At 38.5% G+C, this 22,828-nt stretch overlaps 1 protein-coding gene across 1 annotated transcript in view; it reads left to right on the plus strand.

Moving 5' to 3' along the window:
* The window catches only part of CREB3L2 (cAMP responsive element binding protein 3 like 2), a 173,066-nt gene that overhangs the window by 106,589 nt on the left and 43,649 nt on the right, over positions 1-22,828 (plus strand). The window contains exon 3 of the mRNA XM_036760362.1: positions 17,997-18,157. Coding sequence (XP_036616257.1) covers positions 17,997-18,157 — 161 coding nt within the window. The remainder of the gene's footprint in view (positions 1-17,996; positions 18,158-22,828) is intronic.

Genomic DNA, 22,828 nt, shown 5'->3' on the forward strand with positions numbered 1-22,828 from the left:
TCTTGCCACCTTTATGCGAGATAATCCATCCCATTCTATCTCTCCCTATCTCCCTCTCTCAGTATGTTGCTCTCTCATCCCTTAATTTCATTTTATTTCTTTTAGATATCTTCCCTTCATCTTCAACTCACCCTGTGTCTGCTCTCTCTCTTTTACATATATATATACATACATATACACACATATATATATATACATACATACACATACACATAGATACATACATACATACATACATACACATTCACTTGTATATATACATAAACATATATATATGCATATTCCTTTCAGCTACCCTAATACTGAGGTCTCATGAATCATACATGTCATCTTTCCATGTAGGAATGTAAACAAAACAGTTCAACTTTGGTGAGTCCCTTGCAATTTCTGTTTCTTGATTACCTTTTCATGCTTCTCTTGATTCTTGTGTTTGAAAGTCAAATTTTCTATTCAGTTCTGGTCTTTTCACTGAGAAAGCTTGAAAGTCCTCTATTTTATTGAAAATCCATATTTTGCCTTGGAGCATGATACTCAGTTTTGCTGGGTAGGTGATTCTAGGTTTTAATCCTAGTTCCATTGACCTCCGGAATATCGCATTCCAAGCCCTTCGATCTCTTAATGTAGAATTAAATACCTACTGTGTGCAGGAGCACTGTGCTAGATGGGTAGGCACTGAGAAAGAGATAGAAAGAATTAGACAGAGTCCTTGTCATCATGGAACATACATAGTCCAGTAGAATGAAAGGAGCATAGTGCAGTGCTTGGTACATAGTAAGTGTTTTTAAAATGTTAATTAATTAATGCAACGTATATCCTTATGAGTGTCATTAAGTATGGGATCTGTGATTTTGGTCAATTCAGGACCTTCTTCTATCTGATTCAGATTGGAACCCATCTGTGACTTAGAGTCTTTGAAAGTTGCTTTAATCTCAGAGAGGTTGTTCCTTTCACTTTGGTGCTTACACAACTAGCAAGTATAAGAGGTAGAATTTGAATCTAGAGCTTCACTCAAGTACAAATTCCAAAATCTAATCCCATACTCCTTCTCCTATGATCCAACAGCCTATCGATGTCTTTCATTCTGTTTGAGCTCCCAGTGATGTCCTGTTGCTTTGAAGTATCCATCATTATGTTGTGCAGTGATTTCAGCATTTGGAGGACTGGATGGAATAAGCATTTATTTAGTGCCTGCTATGTGCTAGACACTGTGCTAACTTTATGAATATTATCTCATTTGATAACTTATTTCCCAGATAATTATTTTACAGCAATAAAACAACTGTCATTTAAAGTTGGCAGCCTGTGTATGATTTTACTGGAAAGCAGGGGGAATATGCCTGAATATTTCTTGTCTAGAGAGGGTGGGGGTGATTAATAATTACAAACGATTGTTGTCTTTCTTTGGATTAATCCAGGAAGATATCCAGGAGAAGGTACAGTTTTGAAAGCTTTTAGAGGGAAGGACAACTTAGCAGGGTGAGATGGGAGGGACACACTTTAAATCATGCTCTAGTTTTTAGAAACAGGAAGGGAACAATTAGAATGTCATCCTGAGATGAGCAAGATTGATTGGGGGGAAGTGAATGGGGTTAGTGCAAGGTGGGTGGTAAATAAGCATTTACAAAATGCCTACTATGTGCCAGGCACATAGGAAGCTAAGGCAGCTAGGTGGCTCAGTGGATAGAGTGCTGGGATGGGAGTCAGGAAGACCTGGGTTCAAATGTGGCCTCAGACACTTACTAGCTATGGGACCCTGGGCAAATCACTTAACTCTGTTTGTCTTAGTCCACTAGAGAAGGAAATGGCAAATCACTTCAATATCCTTACTGAGAAAACCCCATGGACACATGGTCCATGGGATCGTGAAAAGTCAGAACTGAACGTCTGCTGATGTAACTGAACTGAACAGAAACAATGTGCTAGGCACTTTACAAATATTATCTCATTTGATCCTCACAACAACCCTGGGAGAACTAGGTCTTATTATTATCCCCACTTTACAGTTAAGGGAACTGAAGCAGACGGGGGTTAAAGTGACTTGCCTGTGGTTACATAGCTAGTAAGTGTCTGAAGCTGGATTTGAACCCAGGTTTTCCCTATGCCAGGCACAGTGATCTATCCATTGTGCTACTTTGCTCATTTGGTGTAGGGAGTGGCATTTAAGATGAAGCAAAGACAGTGAATTAGTATAGAAGGTCATAGGCTCATGAATTTAGAGCTGGAAGGAGCGTAGAAGTCAGCTAATCCAACTCTCCCATTTTATAGATGAGGAAACTGAGGTCCAAAGAAATTAAACAATTTGCTGAAAATCACACCAGTAGCAAGTTGCAGAGTCAGGATTCAAGCTTGACCCCATGACAAGTTCAGCATTCTTCCCAGTGAGCCATGGAAGTTTTTCTAACATAGAGCAAGGAACTTGAATTTAATTCAAAGTATAATTCAACCCCCGGTGCCTAATTAAGGATTCTCAAAGGCTTTGCTCCTGGAGAGTGGGCTCTGGAAGCTCAAAGCTTGAAAGGCTTTGATATGGAGCCAGTTATCAATTGTATGTCTGTCATCCAAGGACCAGACCTATTAAGTTTAGAGTGGAAAAATTTTTTTTTTAAATTTAGAGTGTTTCATTGCCAGAAGATTGGCCACAGGGTAATGAGGATTTTGTCTTGTTTTGTTTTTGTTTGTTTGTCCTGGCCATCCAAAGTCAGGAAGCTAATCTACTAAGGCAAAAAAAAGCTGCTTTTTGCCAAGAAAGGGAATATCTACACTAATGAAATCAAGTTTTAAAATCCGTATGATGGGAAATCACTGTAGCCTTCAGATGAAGACTAGTATGTTTGGGGGAATGGGAAATGAGAGAAACTTGGCAGAGTAGTAAGGTGAGTGAAAGGGGTAGGATGTTAAGAGGAAGTAAAATAGTCCAGATAACAACTAGCTAGGAACTATATAGCAACATGGATGGAAAGGAATGGATGGATATAGGAAGTGATGTAATTTGTGATGCGTAATTTGTGATGCAACAGGATTTGACAGTTGATGGAGTGTGCCAAGAAAAGAATTGAAATGATTCATCGTTTCCTCAGGTTTCTAGCTTCTAGTACGGAAGAAATCTGGCTTTTGTCAACAGTACTTGGGAGGGTAGGGGGAGGACAAGAGTTATGGGTAGGGAAGATGACCAGTTAGGTCTAGTTTGATTTCTTCAGTCCCAGATATCTTGCAAACAGAGCAGTGTGTAGGACTGAACAGAGGGGTTGAGGGAGGAAGGAGTGAGGGAGGGAGGGGGGGTGGAGAGAGAGAGATAGAGACAGACAAAGAGAAAGAGAAAGACAGAGAGGGGAGAGAAGGAGAGAATACATGAGAATGAATCATCAGCTCAGACATGGTAACTCAGTCTCCTGGCACAAATGAACTAAAGGAAGAACCTGATTGGATATCAGCTGTGTTGAGTGATTATGAATTTCTGCCTTTGAACATAAAGACATGGTCTTTCATCACTCACCATTCATTTTCTTTGTGTTTCACTTTCCCTTTCTGTTAAACAAGGGGACTGCAATGTTTCTTTGCTAATAGTGTCTCTTTTGTCTGCTTAGAGCTCTGTGGTCTAGTACAACAATCTATGAAAACCAAGTCCCTAGCTATCCAATTGCAGACACTGGTTATTTTCAGACAAGCCTCACTTTTTCACTTACTGTTGGGGCAAGGGAGAGAGGCCGTAGAGAAGGAGATGGCTTTTGGTATTGAAAATTCTGCTTATGTGCCATACCAAAGAACCTGGTACTGTATCAGACATTCAGCTAATATTCAATAAATACTTGGGGATGAATGAATATGATTTCAGAAAACTCTTCCCTGCCTTGAGGACAATACAACTTAGTAGGCGAGATACACCATAGGCATTAGAAACAGTACATCAAGTAACAGGCAAACAAACATGATAACATCGTGTATGCTGTATGCCTGAGTGCATACAGGAGGAAGTGCTCTAAGAAGAGGTAAATCTCCAGATAGGTCTTGAATTGAACGTTCTCCTTCACTTGGAGTCAGCCCAGGATTCTGCATAATAATTTGTAAACCCAAGGAACAGGCACAGAAAGAATAATATAGATGAGGATCCTATACCCTGTGTATTGATTAATATTGTGGTTATATTGTGAGGTTCGTTAAAAAGTGGTTTTGTCCTTCATTCTCAAAGAGGACCATGACTTGCAATTGAGTTTGTTTTGAGAGAGGGAGGGCTGTACAAAGTCACCAGCCTTACTTTCCCCTTCAGATGCCATCTGGATCCAGTGGCCAGATATCGATCAGGATGACTGGAGATGGCCCAGGATGAACCAGTGTTGAATACAATGGACTAGGGTTCAATAAACTCAAATGACTACTAGGGAAAAAACCCTCAAAATTTGGCAGAAAGTAGTTTCAACATTCATTTATACCATATGTCAAAATCAATACCAATTGGAAGAGTGACCAAATATCCATTAAAAAAATAAAAGCAAGTATTTTTAGGACTATGACTAATGGAAGAATTCATAACCAAATAAGAGTTAGAGATGATAAAAGAAAAAGTAGGCAATCTTCATTATATAAAATCAAGAAAGCTTTTGTATGAACAAAATAAATGCAACCAGAATAAGAAAGGAAATTATTGATTTGAACACAGATGTTTACACCAAATATCTCTGGTAAAAGTCTGACATCCAAGATATACATACATGCATGCATGCATGCATGCATACATGCATACATATAAATGTAAAAACAAGAACCATTCCCCAATAAATAAATGGGGCAAAAGATATTAAGTTTTCAAAGGAAAAAATATAAATTATTAACAAGTATGTTAAAAATGCTTCCAATCAAAGAGAGAGATGCAAATTATCACAACTCTGACATTTCACTTCATACTCCTCAATTTGGCCATTGTGATAAAAGACAAATAGTGTTGAAGTGACTGTGGGAAGACAGGAATATACTGTTAGTGAAGCTTAGAATTGGTCTATCCATTAAAAAAAAAGTTGTTCCATCTATTCATTTTTAAAAAATTATCGAGTATTTTTTTTCTCCTTCCCACATCCCTCTGTCCTTTGGGGGGTGGGGGAAGAAATATAAAATTATTGTATCATAAGCATGGGCAGCTTTGGTGGTGCAGTGGATAGTTCTCCAGGCCTTGAGTTCCCATCTGGCCTTAGACATGTACTGGCAGTGTGACCCTGGGCAAGTCTTTTAACCCTGTTTGCCTCAGTTTCCTCAACTGTAAAATGAGCTGGAGAAGGAAATGGCAAACAACTGTAGTATCTCTGCCAAAAAAAAAAACCCTAATGGGGTCACAAAGAGTCTGACTCAGTTGAAATGACTGAACAACAAGAACAACAGCAAATCATAAGTAAGTGTAGTGAAGTAAAACAAATGTCCACATTGGTCACTTCTAAAAATGTGTTTCTCATTTTGCCTATGTGTCTCTGTCATGAAATGGCCAGCATGCTTCATCATCAGTCCTCTGAAATCATGGTTGGAACATTGTACTAATCAGAGTTGTTTTTCTGATTTTTTTTTTCAATATTGATATTATAGGTAAATTGTTCTCCTGGTTTTGCTCACTTCATTCTGGTTCAGTTCCTACAAGCGTGCCCCGGCTTCTCTAAACCCACCTCTCTTAATTTTTTACAACACGATAGTATTGCACTGCTATCACATGCCATTTACTCAGTTGATGGGAGCTCTTTTATTTTCTAGCTCTTGAAGACCATTTGAAATTATGTTGAGAAGTCATGAAACAGTTCATACCCTTTAACCAAGCAGTTTGATTTTGGGGAATTTACTTCCAAAATTTCAAAGATGGGGGGAAAAGCCTCACATACAACAAAATATTCATAGCAACATTTTTTAAAGCTGGAAACAAAGTGAATGCCCATTCATTGGGAAATATCTAAACAAACTGTGACATATGGAATGGAATATTATTATACCACAAGACAGTATCAATGTGAGGAAAATAGAATCATAGGAAGAACTGTATTACCTGATACCAAGTGAAGAAAGCAAATCAAGGCAATACTATACACAATAACTAATAAAGTTAATGAAACAGCACCAAAAGGCTACTATAGTCTTGGTCTATTCCTGAAGAACAGATGATGAACCACACTTCTCTACTCTTACAAGCAAAATAGATTTTGAGTGTGGAATGTCTCATACTCTTGTCAAGTTTAGTTGCTTTGTTTGCTAATTTTTTTTATTGTTTCACCATGTGCTTAGTGCATAGTAAGCATTTAAGAAATGCTTATTGTTTGATTATTGTAGAAGAGGATTCTTTTAGGGTGGGACATGTTGGGATAAAAAAAATTATTTAAAAAGAAAGAAAATTAGCCGGTGAGTTAGTGCATTTCCAGGCAAAAATAATCCCTCCTTCTTCTGGACTTAGTCTTTACTCACTGAAAGGGCATTTATTACAGACTGCCTCTCTGAGGATAAGGACCATGTCTTATTGATCGTTCTATTTCTCACAGAGGCTACTATAATAAGTGTCCAATAATTGTTTGTTGAATGAATGTTATTGAACAGTGCTAAGTAGTTTAGCAACCTGTATAGAAAAGATTTCCATCACTGTTCTTAACTTCAGCCATTGTTCTTTATGTTAATAACTTCCTGAGATATTTCCATTTTTTAATTTTTCCAAGTAATTAAAATCCCAGAATAAATGAAAAAACAAAAGGAACATCCTTTTGATCTATTTATGAGAGTTTACCTAATATTAAACAGACTAAAGACAGTTTTTATCTATTGACTGGTCTGAGTAAGGAGTTGTTTGTCTCCTATAAATTTACAGGAAGTATATATCCATTACTTGTTCATATTGGCAAGCTGTATCCCAATTTGAAGACCCATTAGTAGTGCAACACTCATCTTTCCCCAGATACACTTCTGGTTTCCTGCCTTTTACACCGTTTTGCTCCTGCCTGTGATGTCCTCTTGGTCCCTCAGTGCTCTCCTTTACCCAAACCTACTGAAATTTTATCTTTTCTTTAAAAGACAGATTACATTCCAGTCCTTCCACAAAAACTTTCTGAATTCTCACTCTTCAATAATGATCTTTCCCCACTTTAGCCTCCCATGATACTTACACCTCTATCTTGCTCTTTTCACGTATCATATTGTACTACTTTGATCTATGTATGTCTTTCTTCCCCCCAACCCTAGATTGTAAGTCCAATGAGGGCAGGGCTTTTGTCTTGTCTTACCTTTGTATCTCCTCCCACCCCCACCACCTGTCAGTAGCAAGCAGCTCAGTGTTCTTCATTTCACACAATAACTCCAACATTAATGAGAATATGGATCCACTAGACTCATTTAAGCAGCATATGTGCCTGCTTCTGCTCTGAGGTGGTTGCTTTCTTTCAACACACACATGTGTGTTATACATATGCACAATATATGTTTGTGTTACACATATGTACATGTAATATATGTTTATATGTGTTACACATATGCACACATGTAAATGGTCTATTTATAAACTAACCAGACACTTCTAACTCCCCAATTTAAGGTTTCTGTTAGGTCTTTTTTCAGAGGGTTGGCATTTCTCCAATGCAATTTTCCAAGCAGTATTCATGGGAGTAGCAGAGGATGCATAGCTGCACTTTGTTCATTCTCTGGCTTCGGTTTCATTGGTAAATTTTGTTTTCTGTAGCTCAGAACTCGCCTCATTCCAATTATCCTGCTTGTTAGGGTTTTCTTTGTGCTTATGTCATGGTTGTTTTGCCCACCAACAACCTATTTTTTGCTTTAAAAGACTGAAAAACTGAAGGAATTGAGATGTTAGAATTCTTCTGCAGATAGTTGGGTAACATTGGGGGAAAGTGCTAATTAAGCCTGACTTTTGGCAAGAGATTATTTAAGCAGTATGAAGTTATATCAGGTAAACAGCATTATTAAGTGCCTACTGAATACCAAGCTCTGTGCTAAGTGTTGGGGATACAAGAAAGGTAAAAAAAACCATCTGTTCTTAAAGAACTCATAGTCTAATGGGGGAGACAACAGAAAAAATGACTATGTACAAATGAGATATACTGAATAAATTGGAGTGCTAGCATTCAAGTGAACTGGGAAAAGAGAAAATTCCAAGTGTAGGGAGCAGCCAGTGAAAATGCACCCATTCAGGCAATGGAGTGTCTTGTTCCAGGAACAACAAAGAGGTCACTGGATCATAGAATATCTGGAAGAGAGTAAGGAAGGGACCAGATCATGAAGGGCTTCAGAAGCCATAGAATTTTATATTTAATCCTGAAGGTGGTAAGGGGCCCCTGGAGTTTCTGTATTATAGTTCACGAATGGAGAAAGAGAGACCAGAGTGAGATGAAGACCCAAAAGTAAGGGTGGCATATGGTGGGAAAAAGTCATATCATATAAAATCTTAGGACACCCTGGGGATAAAACTAAATACTGTTCATGAAAACAGAATTTTAGATCTGAAAGGGACAGTGAGTATCCTATAACTCCATCTCTCATTTTAGAAACTGAATATACAGAGGCAGCCAAAGCACAGAGAAGTTCAGTAACTTAGAAGGTTGCATGAAATAATAGGTATAATGCTGAACTTGGAATCTGGACAACTTTACTTCATGTCCCTGCCTCAGATACTTCCCAACTGTGCAATGATGGACACTGGCTCTGAACCTCAGTCTCCTCATATGTAAAACTGGAGTGGGGCTGGACTAGATAGCTTCTTAGGTCCCATCAAGATCCAAATCTATAAGCCTATGACAAGGCATGGTGCAACAGACAAAAGTGGCACCACTTACTAGCCGTGGAGATCTGGGCAAGCTGTTTAACTTCTCTGGACTTGTTTCCTTATTTGTAAAATGGAGCTTATAATACTTACATCAGACAGCTCATAGGGTTATTGTGAGGATCAGTTGGGATGATGTATGACCGTAGAAAGATGACCTGCTTTTCCTTTCCAAAGTCATACAGCTAGTGGGAGAGTGGAAATAAGATTCAGATCTCCAGGCTGTCGAGACAGCGTTCATTCCATTATACTAAACCTTCCTTTTTAGCCTTAAAAACAATCTAAAGTAACAGATGATGTCAACGCTACCCTCTTATAGCTCTGCCAACATTATTATTGATTTAACAACTTGACCCAATTCAGCAAAATTTTATTAAGTTCCTGCTACATATGAGGCACTGTGGACATAAAGATGCGCGTATGAGGCACGGTGGATATAAAGATGTGTACGTGCACACACACATAGTCTCTGTCCTCAGGGAGCTTGCATCCTATGTGAGGAGTGCAGAAAGTTGAAAGTTTAAAAAAATAATGAAAGTAGATACGCAGCGTACACAATGTAACTTCAGGAGGGAGAGGGTGCTACTTCCTGGGAGAGGCGCAGGTAACGGTTATTATAAAAAAGGCTCAACAATGCAGAGATACAAGACAATTCCAAAAGACTCATGATGGAAAATGCTATCCACACCCCAAGAAAGATCTATGGAGTCTGAATGCAGAGCGCAGGAGACTATTTTCACTTTTCGTTGTTGTCGTTTTTTCTGTTGTCTTTCTCATGGTTTTCCCATTTTGTTCTGATTCTTCTTACACAATGTGATTGGTGTGGAAATACGTTTAATATTATCATACATGTATAGCCTATATCAGGTTGCATTCTGTCTTGGGGAGGGAGAAGTGGAGGGAGGGGGTAAATTTTAGAATTCCAAATCTTATAAAAGGGAATGTTGAAAACAAAAAATAAATTCATTTTTAAAAATTAAAAAAATACAGAGCTCAAATCTATATAGCACTTCTAGTTCATAAAATGCTATAAGTTGCAAACATCACCCACATTTTATAGAAGAAGAAACTAAGTTCAGAGAGATGAAAAAATGGCTAGTAAATAAGTGGCTGTGCTGGGAATTTCCACCATATTAGTTCCATTGGGTGGGAGTTTTTGCTTAGAAAAAGAAAAAAAAAAACAAAGACATTTTACAAAATATAGCTCCTCTTCTATTTTCAAAAAAGATGGTTGACCCTTTTCTTCTGCCTCTCCCTAAATGTTTAGAAATTAGAAGCCCCTGCGCTGTGTTAAATACTTGCTGCCTCTTGCTTTTGTAGGGCAGCCAAGAATTTAAATCTCTTAAGTGATAGTTCACATTCAGAGCTATTATGGCCTTTTTGGTCTTTTTGCCAGTAAAACCAAAAATAAAAGAAAAAAAGAGAAAGAGTTTGGGTAGAAAAATGATAGTTAAGTGAGGGGTTCCTCCCATTCCCCTGCCCTCATCTCCCACTACCCCTAAGAGTTGCACCTCCCATCTTTTCTCTAACTCTAGATCCATTTGTTTGGAAGCACAAAATGGAAACCAGCATTCAGCAGCTCAGCTAGGGAACTCATCTTCCAATTTTAGTTGCCAATTGAAAGCTATTTTCCTTAAACCGCTTACCAGGCCTAGATTGCTGAGTCTAAAGTTAGAGTCATAATACCATGGCATGGTGGGTAGACCTAGAAAGGTCATGTAGTGAATGAGGGCCCTCATCTTACAAAAAAACAAAAAAAAATTCCCCCAAACCCCTGAGGCCTAGAGAGGTTAAATGACTGGTTCAAAAACAGAGGAGGATTATCAACAGAGCCAGATCTAGAACTCTTTAAAAAATTTTTTTTATTTAATATTTTTAGTTTTCAGCATTTATTTCCACAAGATTGTGTTATAAATTTTCTCCTCATTTCTAACACCGCCCCCTCCCCCCCCCACACACACAAGATGGCTCTAGAACTCTTTTACCTTATTTTGTGATATGTCTGGTGGGCCTGGTTACTTCACAAATATTCATTTATATTAAGTTAGATATAATGGCTTAAATGTGCTAGTTTGGATGAGATGTTATGGTTGGTTTAGAGAACAATCGATCTGTAAATAGTCTATGATGTGATTAGCTTGTTTAAAAAAAGCACACAGGCAGAGCTTCAAAGCCAGCTCTATTAGGGCGCTAGCAAGTTCCAGGGACCAGAGGGACTGAGACGTGGTCCCCTTTGCCACCGTACGCTTTCTAAACCCAAGAATTCTAGAGCTTAAAATAAAACTGATTGAATCGGGCATCTCTTTCATACTGCTGTCACATGTGATCGATCGAGGACACGTTCCAGAGACCATGATCCATGACTGTCTGTTCCTCACTCTAATGTGCTAGACACCATCTGTGGCTCACATAATAAAATAGTCCTGGCTCTGTTTCTCCAAGCTTCTCTGTGACTCTGCTCTGAATCCGCCTTACTTTTTAACCTGTAAAACCTTTACGATGATGATAATAACTCAGCTCACACTTCCTACGTGCCAAGGGCTGTGCTGAATGCTTGACAGTTATGACCGCATTTGAGCCTCACCACGTCTTTGGGAGGTAGGTGCTATTATTTCCTCAATTTTACAGAAAGAAAACTGGGGCAAACAAGGGGTAGATGACTTGCCCAGGGTCACATAGATACTAAGTGTATGAGCCTAAGTTTTGAACTCAGGGCTCAATGCTCTGCTGTGCCCTGGGCCTGCTCCTGTTCTCTGCTGTAATTCATGCCCCAAACTCTTATCATAAATGAGGAGGAGACTTTGGCCGATATTCACAGGTGAGGAAGAACGTTTAACAGATTTGTACGTTCACACTTCTTGTTTAGCCTTCTATTCCCCTGGATAATTATTTGTAAATAATATTAGCAGTGATAATAATAATAAAATAGCTAAGATTATATGACACTTAAGGGTCTGCGAAGCATTCTACAAATATCTAATTTTATGCTCACAGCCACCCTGGGAGGTGAGTGCCATTATTATCCCCATTTTGTAGATGGATAAACTGAGGCAGACAATGGTTAAATTACATCACTAGTCAGTATCTGAGACCTAGTTTGATCTCAGATCTTTCTGACTCTAGGTCCAGTGCTCTATCCACTGTACCCCCTAGCTGCTGTACAACATGAAAATGTATTTGGTAAACTTCCTAATGTGGAATATAAATATGCATTCTTGTGGTTAGACCCCTAATGTATATATTCATAGAGATTTATTGATTGTCCTTCTACCAGATTGGCCACAAACTTTTCTAGGCATGGCATTTAAAAGGAAAGTTTTATTGATGTCTTTTATTTTTATTCCACAGTATAATTTCTCCCTACTCCCTCCCCATCCCACCTGTGTAACAAAGAACAACATTTTAAACCCAGATTGTTTCTGTTAGCAGATACCACATTTCAAATCCATAGTCTCTCACTTCCCTACTGAGAGTTATTAGTTCCCTAAGACTATCCTAGCTGATCTGATTTTGACTGGTGTAGATGCAGCTTTATAGGTGGTAGTGAGTACAGTGCATGGTGAGCAACTGAATTCCCAATTCTTCTTTCTGTGGGTCTATATGGTAGCAAAGCAACAATTGTCCAGGTGTTCCCCTACAGGAAGAGACATATTAATCCGCCTTATTCAGAGTAGTATTCTTTTGGGAGGGTAGCTAGATGGTGTAGTGGATAGAACCGGACCAAGAGTCAGGAAGACTCATCTTCCTAAGTTCAAATATGGCCTCAGACACTTACTAGAGGTATGGCCCTTAGCAAGTCACTAAAATCTGCCTCCGTTTCCTCATCTGTAAAATGTGCTGGAGAATGAAATAGCGAACCGCTCCAGGATCTTTGCCAAGAAGCCCACCCCACCCCGCCAAAATGAGTCAGACATGATTGAAACAACTGAACAACAAATTCCTCTGGGAAAACAAACTTGCTCATTTTTGTAAAGAAATAGTACACACCTTAGATCAGGGGTTCTTAGCTGTTTTTGCATGTATTATGGACCTTTTCTGTAGTCTGGTAAAGTCTATAGCCTTTTCTCAGATTAATTTTTTTAAATGAATAAAATAAAATACAAAAGATCATAAAGGAAACCAATTATATTGAAATAGTTAGCAAAAGCAAACCAACAATGACAACAACAAAACCAAAACAAGTTCTTGGATGCTAAGTTAAAAGCTCTTGACCTGGAGAGGGGCTTGGACACAATGCTAGAGTATTAATGGATTGGCCAAAAATTCTCAATTCCTTTAACCGGTCTTGCTACAGCTTAGTCCCTGGTATCTTCCAGATCTTGGTTGTTCCTGCTCTGAATGCATTCCAACCTGTCAGCAGATCACCTCAGTGTTTGGCAGATCTAGAAACACCACCTTATTACTGTCACCTCGAAGAAGTAATGGATCAGGGTTCCCCTGTTGTGGGGTTAGCTTATTTTTTTAAAATGTTTTTTGAGGTGGGAAGGCAGGGCAATGGGGTTAAGTGACTTGCCCAAAGTCACACAGCTAGTACATGTGTCAAGTGTCTGAGGTCGAATTTGAACTTAGGTCCTCCTAACTCCAGGGCCGGTGCTCTACTCACTGAGCCACCTAGCTGCCCCAGGGTTAGCTTATTTAAAAAAAAAAAAGAAAGACTTCTAGAGACACTCAGACATGTTTGTGTGGTGGAAAGAATGAACCTACCTCATTGGTTGGAATAATCATCTTGAACCCTGGTTTGTCAGAGTTGTTTCAGAATGAGGCATATTTTTTTTGGAGAGTTCTGGGATTCTATTTTGCACCATTATCTCTCCTACCCCTCATTCCCCTTATTCCCCGGTACACTGGTGATTTTATCAGTATTTTAAAGTTGTCTATAGGACATCTTGGTATTGAGAAAATGAATTCACAGGCTTATATGATCACAAGTGTCAAACGGAAATGAAGCTTAGAAGTCATAGAACACAACCTCCTCATTTTACAGTTGCGGGAAATGAAGCGAATGATTTGAACTCCGGGCCCCTGACTCTAAACCCAAGTGTTCTTTCCAGTGTTCTATGACCCATCTGTCTGTGGCTGCTACAACCCATCATCGTGAGGCAGCTCTGTGGCAGCATGATGGACCTAGAGTCAGAAAGACCTGGGTTCAAATCCAGACCCAGACACTTACTAGCTGTGACTCCGGATAAGTCACGGAATCTCTGTTTGCCTCAGTTTCTTCAACTGTAAAATAGAGATAATAGCATCTACCTCACAGGGTTCTTGTGAGGATCACCTGAGAGAATATTTGCAAAAAGCTTTGCACGGTGCCTGGCATATAGTAGATGCTATCTACATGGTTACTCCCTTCTCTCTCCTCCCCCTTTTCCCCTCCTCCTCACCTTCATCATGGAGAATAGTATAGTTTTATCATGGTTAGAATAGGTGAGAGGATCTAATTACAGTCTTTGCATTAATTTTCATCTTCAATTCACCATTTATTCAAATTGCATCTCTTTCTCGCCAGCCATTCAGATTGGGTTTCATCATTGTAAACTTAAGCAATAACTGAGAGGCCTATCTTCATCTCACAATCACAAAGGAATTGTGTTCAGGGCTGCTGCCTTCCATGATGTTTTAAATATGGAGGAAGGTTATGTTTTATTTATCTTCCTTGCTGCATGATGGGTAAGCATTTTGTTCCAGAAAATGTAATCCTGAAATGAGAGCAGCGTTACTGTCTGTGACATTACAGTTTCCCCATGAACAGAGAAATGGTTGTCCTCTTTAGCTAGAAAGGTGGTGGAATAATCATGGGCTTGAAATCAGAAGGCTCGTGTGCTGGCTTCACCACCATCCCCCAGTTGTGTGACCGTAGGTGAGTTAATTAAGCTCATTGAGCCTGTTTCCCCATCTGCAGTACAGGAGTAGAAGAATTCTCACTCTCTGTAGGTTTTTGTAAGAAAAATATAAATGATGGAGTTTTATGTAAGTGAGAGTTGCTGCTCTCCCTATCCTCCCTATCTCCGAGATCTCTCTTCTAAACCTTCTCCTATATCTTTGTAGCCTGTGGCTTCATTTGCCGGCAGAGTATTGAATCAGCATTGCCTAAGTAGTTACTATGTGCAAAGAATTGGGAAAGCTTAGGAAACAAAGATGAACCAATGGCACCAGAGAAGGGAAGAGTTTTTCTGGCTGAGAATATCGGGGGAAGTTTTATGGAAGATATGGCCTTTGAGGGAGAAGATTCTAACATTTGGAGATGTCTGAGGAGTCTGCTGTAGGAATCGAGGGATTGGGAGTACAAGAGATTCCCAGAGAAAGTTTATTGTGGGAGAAAGATAGGTACTAGACCTGGGATTTCTCTATTGGGGGCTCCCAGGAGAGGAAACTCCCTCTATCAAAGCAGGCTGGCACCTTAACTACAACTTAGAGTTTTAGAGGATTGCCTAAAAGATGGAGAGGTTGTGACTTGTCCAGGGTTGCAGGCCAGTATGTGTCAGAGGATGGAATTTGAACCCAAGTTTTTCTAGTTTCAAGACTGGTTCTATACTGAAAGCAGGTATTTGGGGAGATGGAATTGAACGATTTGGGCAATTTATTGGAAGTGAGGAATGGAGAGGAAATAAAATGACCCAGAGATTATGATGCTGGGCAGCTGAGAAGACAGTGGTCAACAGAAATGGGAATGTTAAGAGGAAGAGCAGGTTTTGTAGGAAAAATCACAGCCTCTGATTTGGACATAGTTTAACTTGTCAATAGAGCATTTAGGTAAAGATGTATAGCATTCAGTTGGAAGTGATTAGGGAGAGACTGAAGGCAGGAGATAAATCTGTAAGCTTATATAAATCTAAAATATTTACAGCAGCTCTCTTTGCGGTGACAAAGAACTGGAAATTGTGAAGATGTCCTTCAATTGAGGAATGACTGAACAAGTTGTGGTGTATGATTGTGGTGGAATACTACTGTGCTGTAAGAAATAAGGTCAACGATCTTAGAAAAACATGGAAAGACTTGCACAAAATAATGAAAAGCAAAATGAGCACAACCAAGAGAATGTGGTAAACAGTAACAGCAATATTGTTTTAATGATGACATTGAGTGAATGTTATTTTGACTATTACAAATACCGAAATAACCACAATGGACATATTAAGAAAGACACTTATCTGCATCCAGAGAGAGAACTTATAAATAGAAGTATGTATAGAATGATTTTACATATACATGTTATATCCATATATATCCATACATAGTTGTGTCAAATGGTAGCCATCTCTAGGGTGAGGGAGGGAAGGAAAAAAAAAGAAATTTACGTGATAACTTTTATATATTTGAAAGGGATAACAGGTTGTACATAATAAATTTGCAGTTCCATGTGCAATTTTTTATTATACTATGTTATGGAAATGCTTGTTTTAGCCCATAAATTAAAAATAAAATAAATAAAAATTTTAAAAAACATTTTGAAAGAGCTGGAGGAAAAGCAGAGTTAGGAGGAAAAACAGGAGATAGCGGAGTCACTGAAATCAAATGAGGAGGAAAAGCATAGAGAAGGGGGAAGGGTGATCAGTCGTATCAGAAGCTGCAGAAAATTTGATGAGGACTAAGAAGATCTGAATGTATACTTCCTGGGTTTTGGTAGCAGAGGGCTCTGCTTTGCCTCCCAATGCCTCCCTAAATTAGAGACTTAAGTTTGTATTTGACTCCGAACTCGATTGGAGTGCAGTGTGGTCTCACTCGTCCAGTCTCCATCAAAAAGCCCTTTGTTTCTTGCCCCTCCTCCCTCTGCCAGGTTGTGAGGTATATCTTGTGCAAGTCAGTGGAAACACCCATGAATCACCAGGAGGTGCAACAGCTCTGTAAACTTGGCTTAAAGTCCAGACCTTCCCAACCAACAGAACTCTGGCCTATGTTTTTGTTACCTTAGAAAATAAAGTGGGGGAGGGGGATTGTTAATGGAAGTAAGATACGTTCCAAACTTAACTTGAGGGGAAAAAAATCATCCAGCCCCATTATAAAGATGTACCTTGTCCTTAATAAATTTAGAAAGCCTTAAGGTAGTGTTTATGATGTGTATTGTGAAAAAGTTGCATTGAAATTGAGTTTTTATTGAATGAAATCTTTGCTCTAACATCTCTTATTTTTATTTAAGAAATGCTTTATCTTTATTTCTGGTTGATTGCTAATTATCAATGGCTCCTTGAACTTTCCCTTTTAGATTATCTGTTATCCATACTCTTCCCCACTCCGAGGTAGTTTATCATATATGAAAAGTAAAGACTTGCTAACCAAAAAATAAATAAATAATTCAATGATGGTGTGACATTTATCAAAGTCCTTCAGTGAAACTCTATGGTGATGTTAGGAATAATTCCCATTCTTATCTCCTCTTCACCACCTCACTTTGCCCACCTTCCATCCCCACTCCCGACCCCCTTCCCCATTTAATTTATTTGGCACTTTTAGTTTTTCATTTTGTTCTTCAATTGAGATTTGACTTTTTAAAATCTCACTTTAGATCCATTCTAGCCAGTCTTATGTTTGCTGACCCGTCAGGATCCCTGGTTCAACAGCTGTTTTCTCTTGCTTGATAGTTTATTTGCAACCCTCCATGGTGTAATTGTTAACCCTGTCTTTCCTCTTTTCTTTCCTGTTTGACCCGGACTGTCTTTAGGTCCTAGCTTTGAACAAAGCTAATAAGAACCAAGAGGTGATTTCAAAGTACATTAAAAATAAAAAAAAAGTGGTGCTTCTTATCTCCTTTCCTAGAGTTCTCCCTTATTTTTTTTTGTTGTTGTTCAATATTTAGACTGTGGAGAAGACTGAGGGAAGCATTAGGGATGCGTGACTCAGTCACAGAAATCAGGGGCAGAGCCAGAGATAGAATCCTGGGATCCAGCACTTTTCTGTGAGAATAAGGAGCAGCATTTGCTTGAGATCTTCCAGACACTTATCTCCTAAGGGCAGGAAAAGAAGGAGGAGAAACAAAATGAGAGAAAATGGGAAGAAGGAAGGGGCATGACAAACTGGGAAACCAAATAGTAGGAGTGGCAGAGAGGTCCACCAGTAATTGATCAAGGCATGTTTGAAAAGTGACAGTGCACACCCTGACTCTATTTTTATTTTTCTTGGGAATATTCCTCTATGGAGTGGAAAGTTGGTAATCATGTTTGTTCATTTCATCTAGTGCCTTCATTGATTCTAACTTGTGTGCATTGACTTTGTCTACCAGCTAATCTGGCCGGTGAGGAATGGTGCCTGACTTCAGCGACCATCAAGACAGAACCCATTCTGTGCGAATCTCCTGGCCTTGTGCCATCAGTCACTCTGACCATCACTACAGCTCCTGCTTCTCTAGGCAGTGAAGATCCCCAGCTGCAGAATGATGATGAGGTACACTTCGTTTTATTCCATTTCACAAGCTGAAATGAAAAAAAAAAAGCGGATTCCCTTTCTTCAACAAAACCTTTTGATTCCCCCCCTCCGCCTCCCCCCGCCCCCACTCAGTTCTGAAGCTAGAGTATTCAAGACCTGGAATGAGTTGATTTGCTATTTGTAATATAGGTTATCCCTTCTCTGCCATCCTAGAGGCCCCACAAAAAGTGATGATATGGCAAATCCTATAAAACCAGAGATCTGTTTCCATGGAGAAAAGTGGTATCTCAGTAGATTGGAATGGAAAGCTTTTGATGAGAGAAGGGTTATAGTGAGGGGCAACTCCACAATACAAATGTAATTTATTTCTATGATTGTTGGGAATAGTCAGTTTTGAATAGTGTTTCACTTTTGTTATATGTGCACTTTGGAGGACTTTGTGGACTTCGTGTCTCCATTACCAGCAGCCATCCTGTTGCCTTCATGAAAGCATAATTGATTTTCTGCTACCTGGTTCCATACCCGTAGGTTTTTTAAATTCGATTTTATTTTATTTTCAATTCCAATTTCCATAGCTTCTACAACTTAGCTCCTCTTGTTTTCCTTCTATCTAGATATTTACCATACTTAATAGTGGTGGATCACAGTGCTATGCAAATAGAATCTTAGAATTGAATGGGATTGCAATCTAGATCACTGAATCCACCCAGCTTCCTAATAAAAAGAATCCTCTTTCTGTCTGTCTGTCTCTCTCTCTCCATATATACATATATAAATGTATTTATATTAGATATATGTATATCAGATGTCATCTAGTCTTCACTTAAACAGTTTCGGGGATGGGTAGCTCACGAGGATCTAGGGCAATTTGTTCCATTTTTGGAAAGCTCTGGTTTTTAGAAAGTTCTTCCTTATGCTGAGCTAAAAATCTGCCTCTCTATAGGTTAAACTAAATGATCCTACTTCTGTCCTCTGGAGCTATACAGCTCAGTCTTTCAGAAAACAAATCTTTAGAATTTTGAAGAAATGCTTTTCCAAATCTTCAGGTTGAATGTCCTCAAGTCCTTCAACAATCTGAATGAAATGATTTTAATGACCTTCACCATCTTGTTCACTGTACTCTAGATGGGTTCCATTGTGTCCATGTCCCTTTTATAATATATTTCCTAGAACTGAAAAGAATGCTTTAGGTGTGGCTTTACCAAAGCAGCTACAGTAATATTTTGCAGGGTACAAAGTAGTCTATAATGGTCACTTTCCTTGTTCTAGACACTGTTAAATTAGTGTGGTCTCAGATGTGTGTGTGTGTGTGTGTGTGTGTGTGTGTGTATTTGCTGCAGAATCACACCTGTCCCACATCACAAAAGTTCCACTCCAATACCTCATTGAGAGATAGAGATGATCCTGGATCTCTTGAAAGCTATGGCATAGACTGTATACTCCACAGGTTCTGCCTTACTGGAAAAGCTCAGAAGTGTAGCACTGACCCAAGACCATCCCTAGGACCACTCTAGCTCTATCCAGGCAGGTTTGTCACCGGTAGGCCAGCCACTACTTGTCTAATTCTTTGGTTGTGACAACCCAGGCAACAAAGAATGGCATTTAGTCTTATGTAGACTCCTTCTACTTGCATGCAATGGTAGCAAGATGCCAGAGAAGGGAGAGGAAGGTACATAGAATTACACAGTTTTTAGACTGTCTATAAACATTAGCTTAGCTGTCGGCATTCTAAATGTAAGCTCATTGTCTCATAGCCAATGAGTCAACATGGTACCGGAAAAATGAAATCATATTAAATATTGACATTTTTGCTATAAATGTAATCAAATGCTAAAAGGGACTTGCAGATAAATGGGCAGATGAATCACAAGTTCTCTTTGGAAAGGCAGTTAAAAGAGTTGGTAGAGTTGCTTTTATTTGGTTTCCAAAGGCAACAAGAAACATAATTTCATGGGATACTTGGTTGTGAGCAATCAGTGTTCATGATGAACATTTGCGAAAAATGATGAAGATCATTGTAGCTGAGGCAACAATGTTTAACATTCGTTGCAGATGACGAGGAAGTAAAGAAATCCTATGCAGAATACAGTAAGACCCTCAGAATTAAATCTGTATACGTTTTAATACTTGGTGACTTCAGTGCCAAGCCTACATAGGAGAAAGCAGCAAAAATAATTTCAGAAAACAACGTAGCTTAAGATTAAGAAATGAAAGAAGCCAAAATTTTATAGAAAACACAGAAGCCTCATCTGTTATGAGTATTTTCTTCAAGAAAAGAGTTAGAAGATGGTGGACATAGTGAGCACCAAATAGCATCACACACACAAAAATAAATTGACAATATCTTAATAGACAGGAATTGCCTAGGTACCAATGAGGGAATAAATTCTAAACCAGGTGTCTAAGTGATATAATTGATAGACCATTGGGCTTTGTATCAGGAAGACTTATCTTCATGAATTCAAATCTGGCTTCAGACCCTCACTAGCTGTGTGACCCTGGACAAATCACTTAACCCTGTTTTCCTCAGTTCATCATCTGTAAAATGAGCTGGAGATGGAAATGGCAAATCACTCCAGTATCTTTGCCAAGAAAACCCCCAAATGGGGTCATAAAGAGTAGGACACAACTGAAACAACTGAATAATGAATTACTTTCTTATCACAAAAATCAAAAGCAATATCAAATTAGATAAAAGAATAAAAATGAGAAGAATATATATTTCCTCTGCCAATGAAAATCAGGACCTTCTCTGCCATTTAAAGCCTTAGAGAATTGCTCAGAGCCATTGAACATTTCATGGACTCTCCTGGAGTCACACAGTCAGTATGTGGCAGAGGCAAGACTTGAACCCAGGTCCTCCAGGCTCTGAGGTCAGTTCTCTTTCCACTACCCAATGTTGCTTCTCTGAGAAGACTTTATAGAGTGCAATTAAAATAGCTACAACATGATGATGTTGATGCTTAAAAGTTGGAAATGGATAAAGGAATGGACATCAGTTGAGACTATCACCATTTCCTGAGAAAGTTTAACAGTTTTAAATCAGTCACCACCTTTAGGAGGCCAAAATAATCTATAAACTTACTTGGCCAATAAACTCTTGATTTCTTTTCCAAGCAGGGAGAAATATTAGCCAAAGGCAGCATGAGTGTTAGAATATAAACTCTAAAATCTTACAGAGGAAGGTGGTATAAGATTATGAACAGTATTACTTCCTAAAAAAGCAAAAAGCAATGGAGAAACAAATTTATGGAAAGCTTGGTAAAGGAGTCAGATACCCAAATTATCCAAAGAACATTAAAAGATGAAACAGAAACGAGGAAAACAAATAGAAAATGGAAGAGATTTGTAAAGATTTCTGTAACAATTTTCTTCATCAGTGATAGTTTAATCATCATATTTGGACTCTAACATCATAGTCCCTGATGTGCTGCATGAGAAAGCTGATAGAAATGGTAATAAAGAAAGCAAAGAGAGTTAGAAAAGACCAAATAAATATACATGGACGAAGCCTATGATAGAGGCCACACTATTTCAAAAACATTGAGATATTGATTCTTTTTTGAAATAATATTTTTCCCAATTGCATGTAAAAATTTTTAACATTAATCTTTGAAAAAAATTTTGAGTTCCAAATTCTCCCCTTCCTCTTTACCTTCTCCCTTCCCCTGAGACGATAATCAATTTGATATAGGTTATACATGTGCAATCTTGCAAAACATATTTCCATATTAGTCATGTTGTGAAACAAAACACAGAAAAAAAATTTTTAAATAGAGCAAGTGAAAAACAGCTTTCAATCTGCATTCAGACTCCGTTAGTTCTTTCTCTGGAAATAGTATTTTTCATCATGAGTCCTTTGTAATTGTCTTAGATCATTGAATTGCTGAGAATAGTGAAGTTATACGCAGCTGATTATTGTGTAATATTGCTGTTACTATGTATGACGTTTTCTTGTTTCTGTTCATTTTACATCAGTTCATGTAAATCTTTTCAGGTTTTTCTGAAAGTATCCTGCTCATCATTTCTTAAAGCACAGTAGTATTGCCTTACAATCATATACCTCAACTTGTGCATCCCCTCAATTTTCAATTCTTTGATACCACAAAAAAATCTGCTATAAATATTTTTATACAAATACATCCTTTTCCCTTTTGTAAAAAAAAAATCTCTTTAGGATACAGATCTAGTAGTGGTATTGCTGGATCAAAAGGTATGCACAGTTTTTATCACCCTTTGGGTATAGTTCCAAATTACTCTCCAGAATGGTTGGATCAGTTCAAAACTTCACCAACAGTGCATTAGTGTCTCACTTTTCTGAGGAATTGATTCTTAAGATACTGAAAGAGGGAGAGATATGCCAAATAGTTTTTATTTTGGTCATCAATAAACATTTACTTCTTCCAAGGCAATCAAGAAAATAATAACTACCAACCTACACTTATTTTCCCATTATTACAAAATCTCTGAGCATTGCACAAGATCTTACATACAAGAAATTGCACAAAAGTATTACAGAAACATATGACTAGCAGGTAAACCTGTCTTACATAGGAAAATCACTTGTGCTGGATAACCCAGCAGGAGCAGAATTGTGAAGCTTCACCTCAGACAAAACAGTGCTAAACCCCTTTCTATTTCTATCTGGTTAGCGTAGAAAACATTATGAGAAAAAAAAAGTCTATTAAT

Source organism: Trichosurus vulpecula, chromosome 5 (genome assembly GCF_011100635.1).
Source record: "Trichosurus vulpecula isolate mTriVul1 chromosome 5, mTriVul1.pri, whole genome shotgun sequence".
NCBI lineage: Eukaryota > Metazoa > Chordata > Mammalia > Diprotodontia > Phalangeridae > Trichosurus > Trichosurus vulpecula.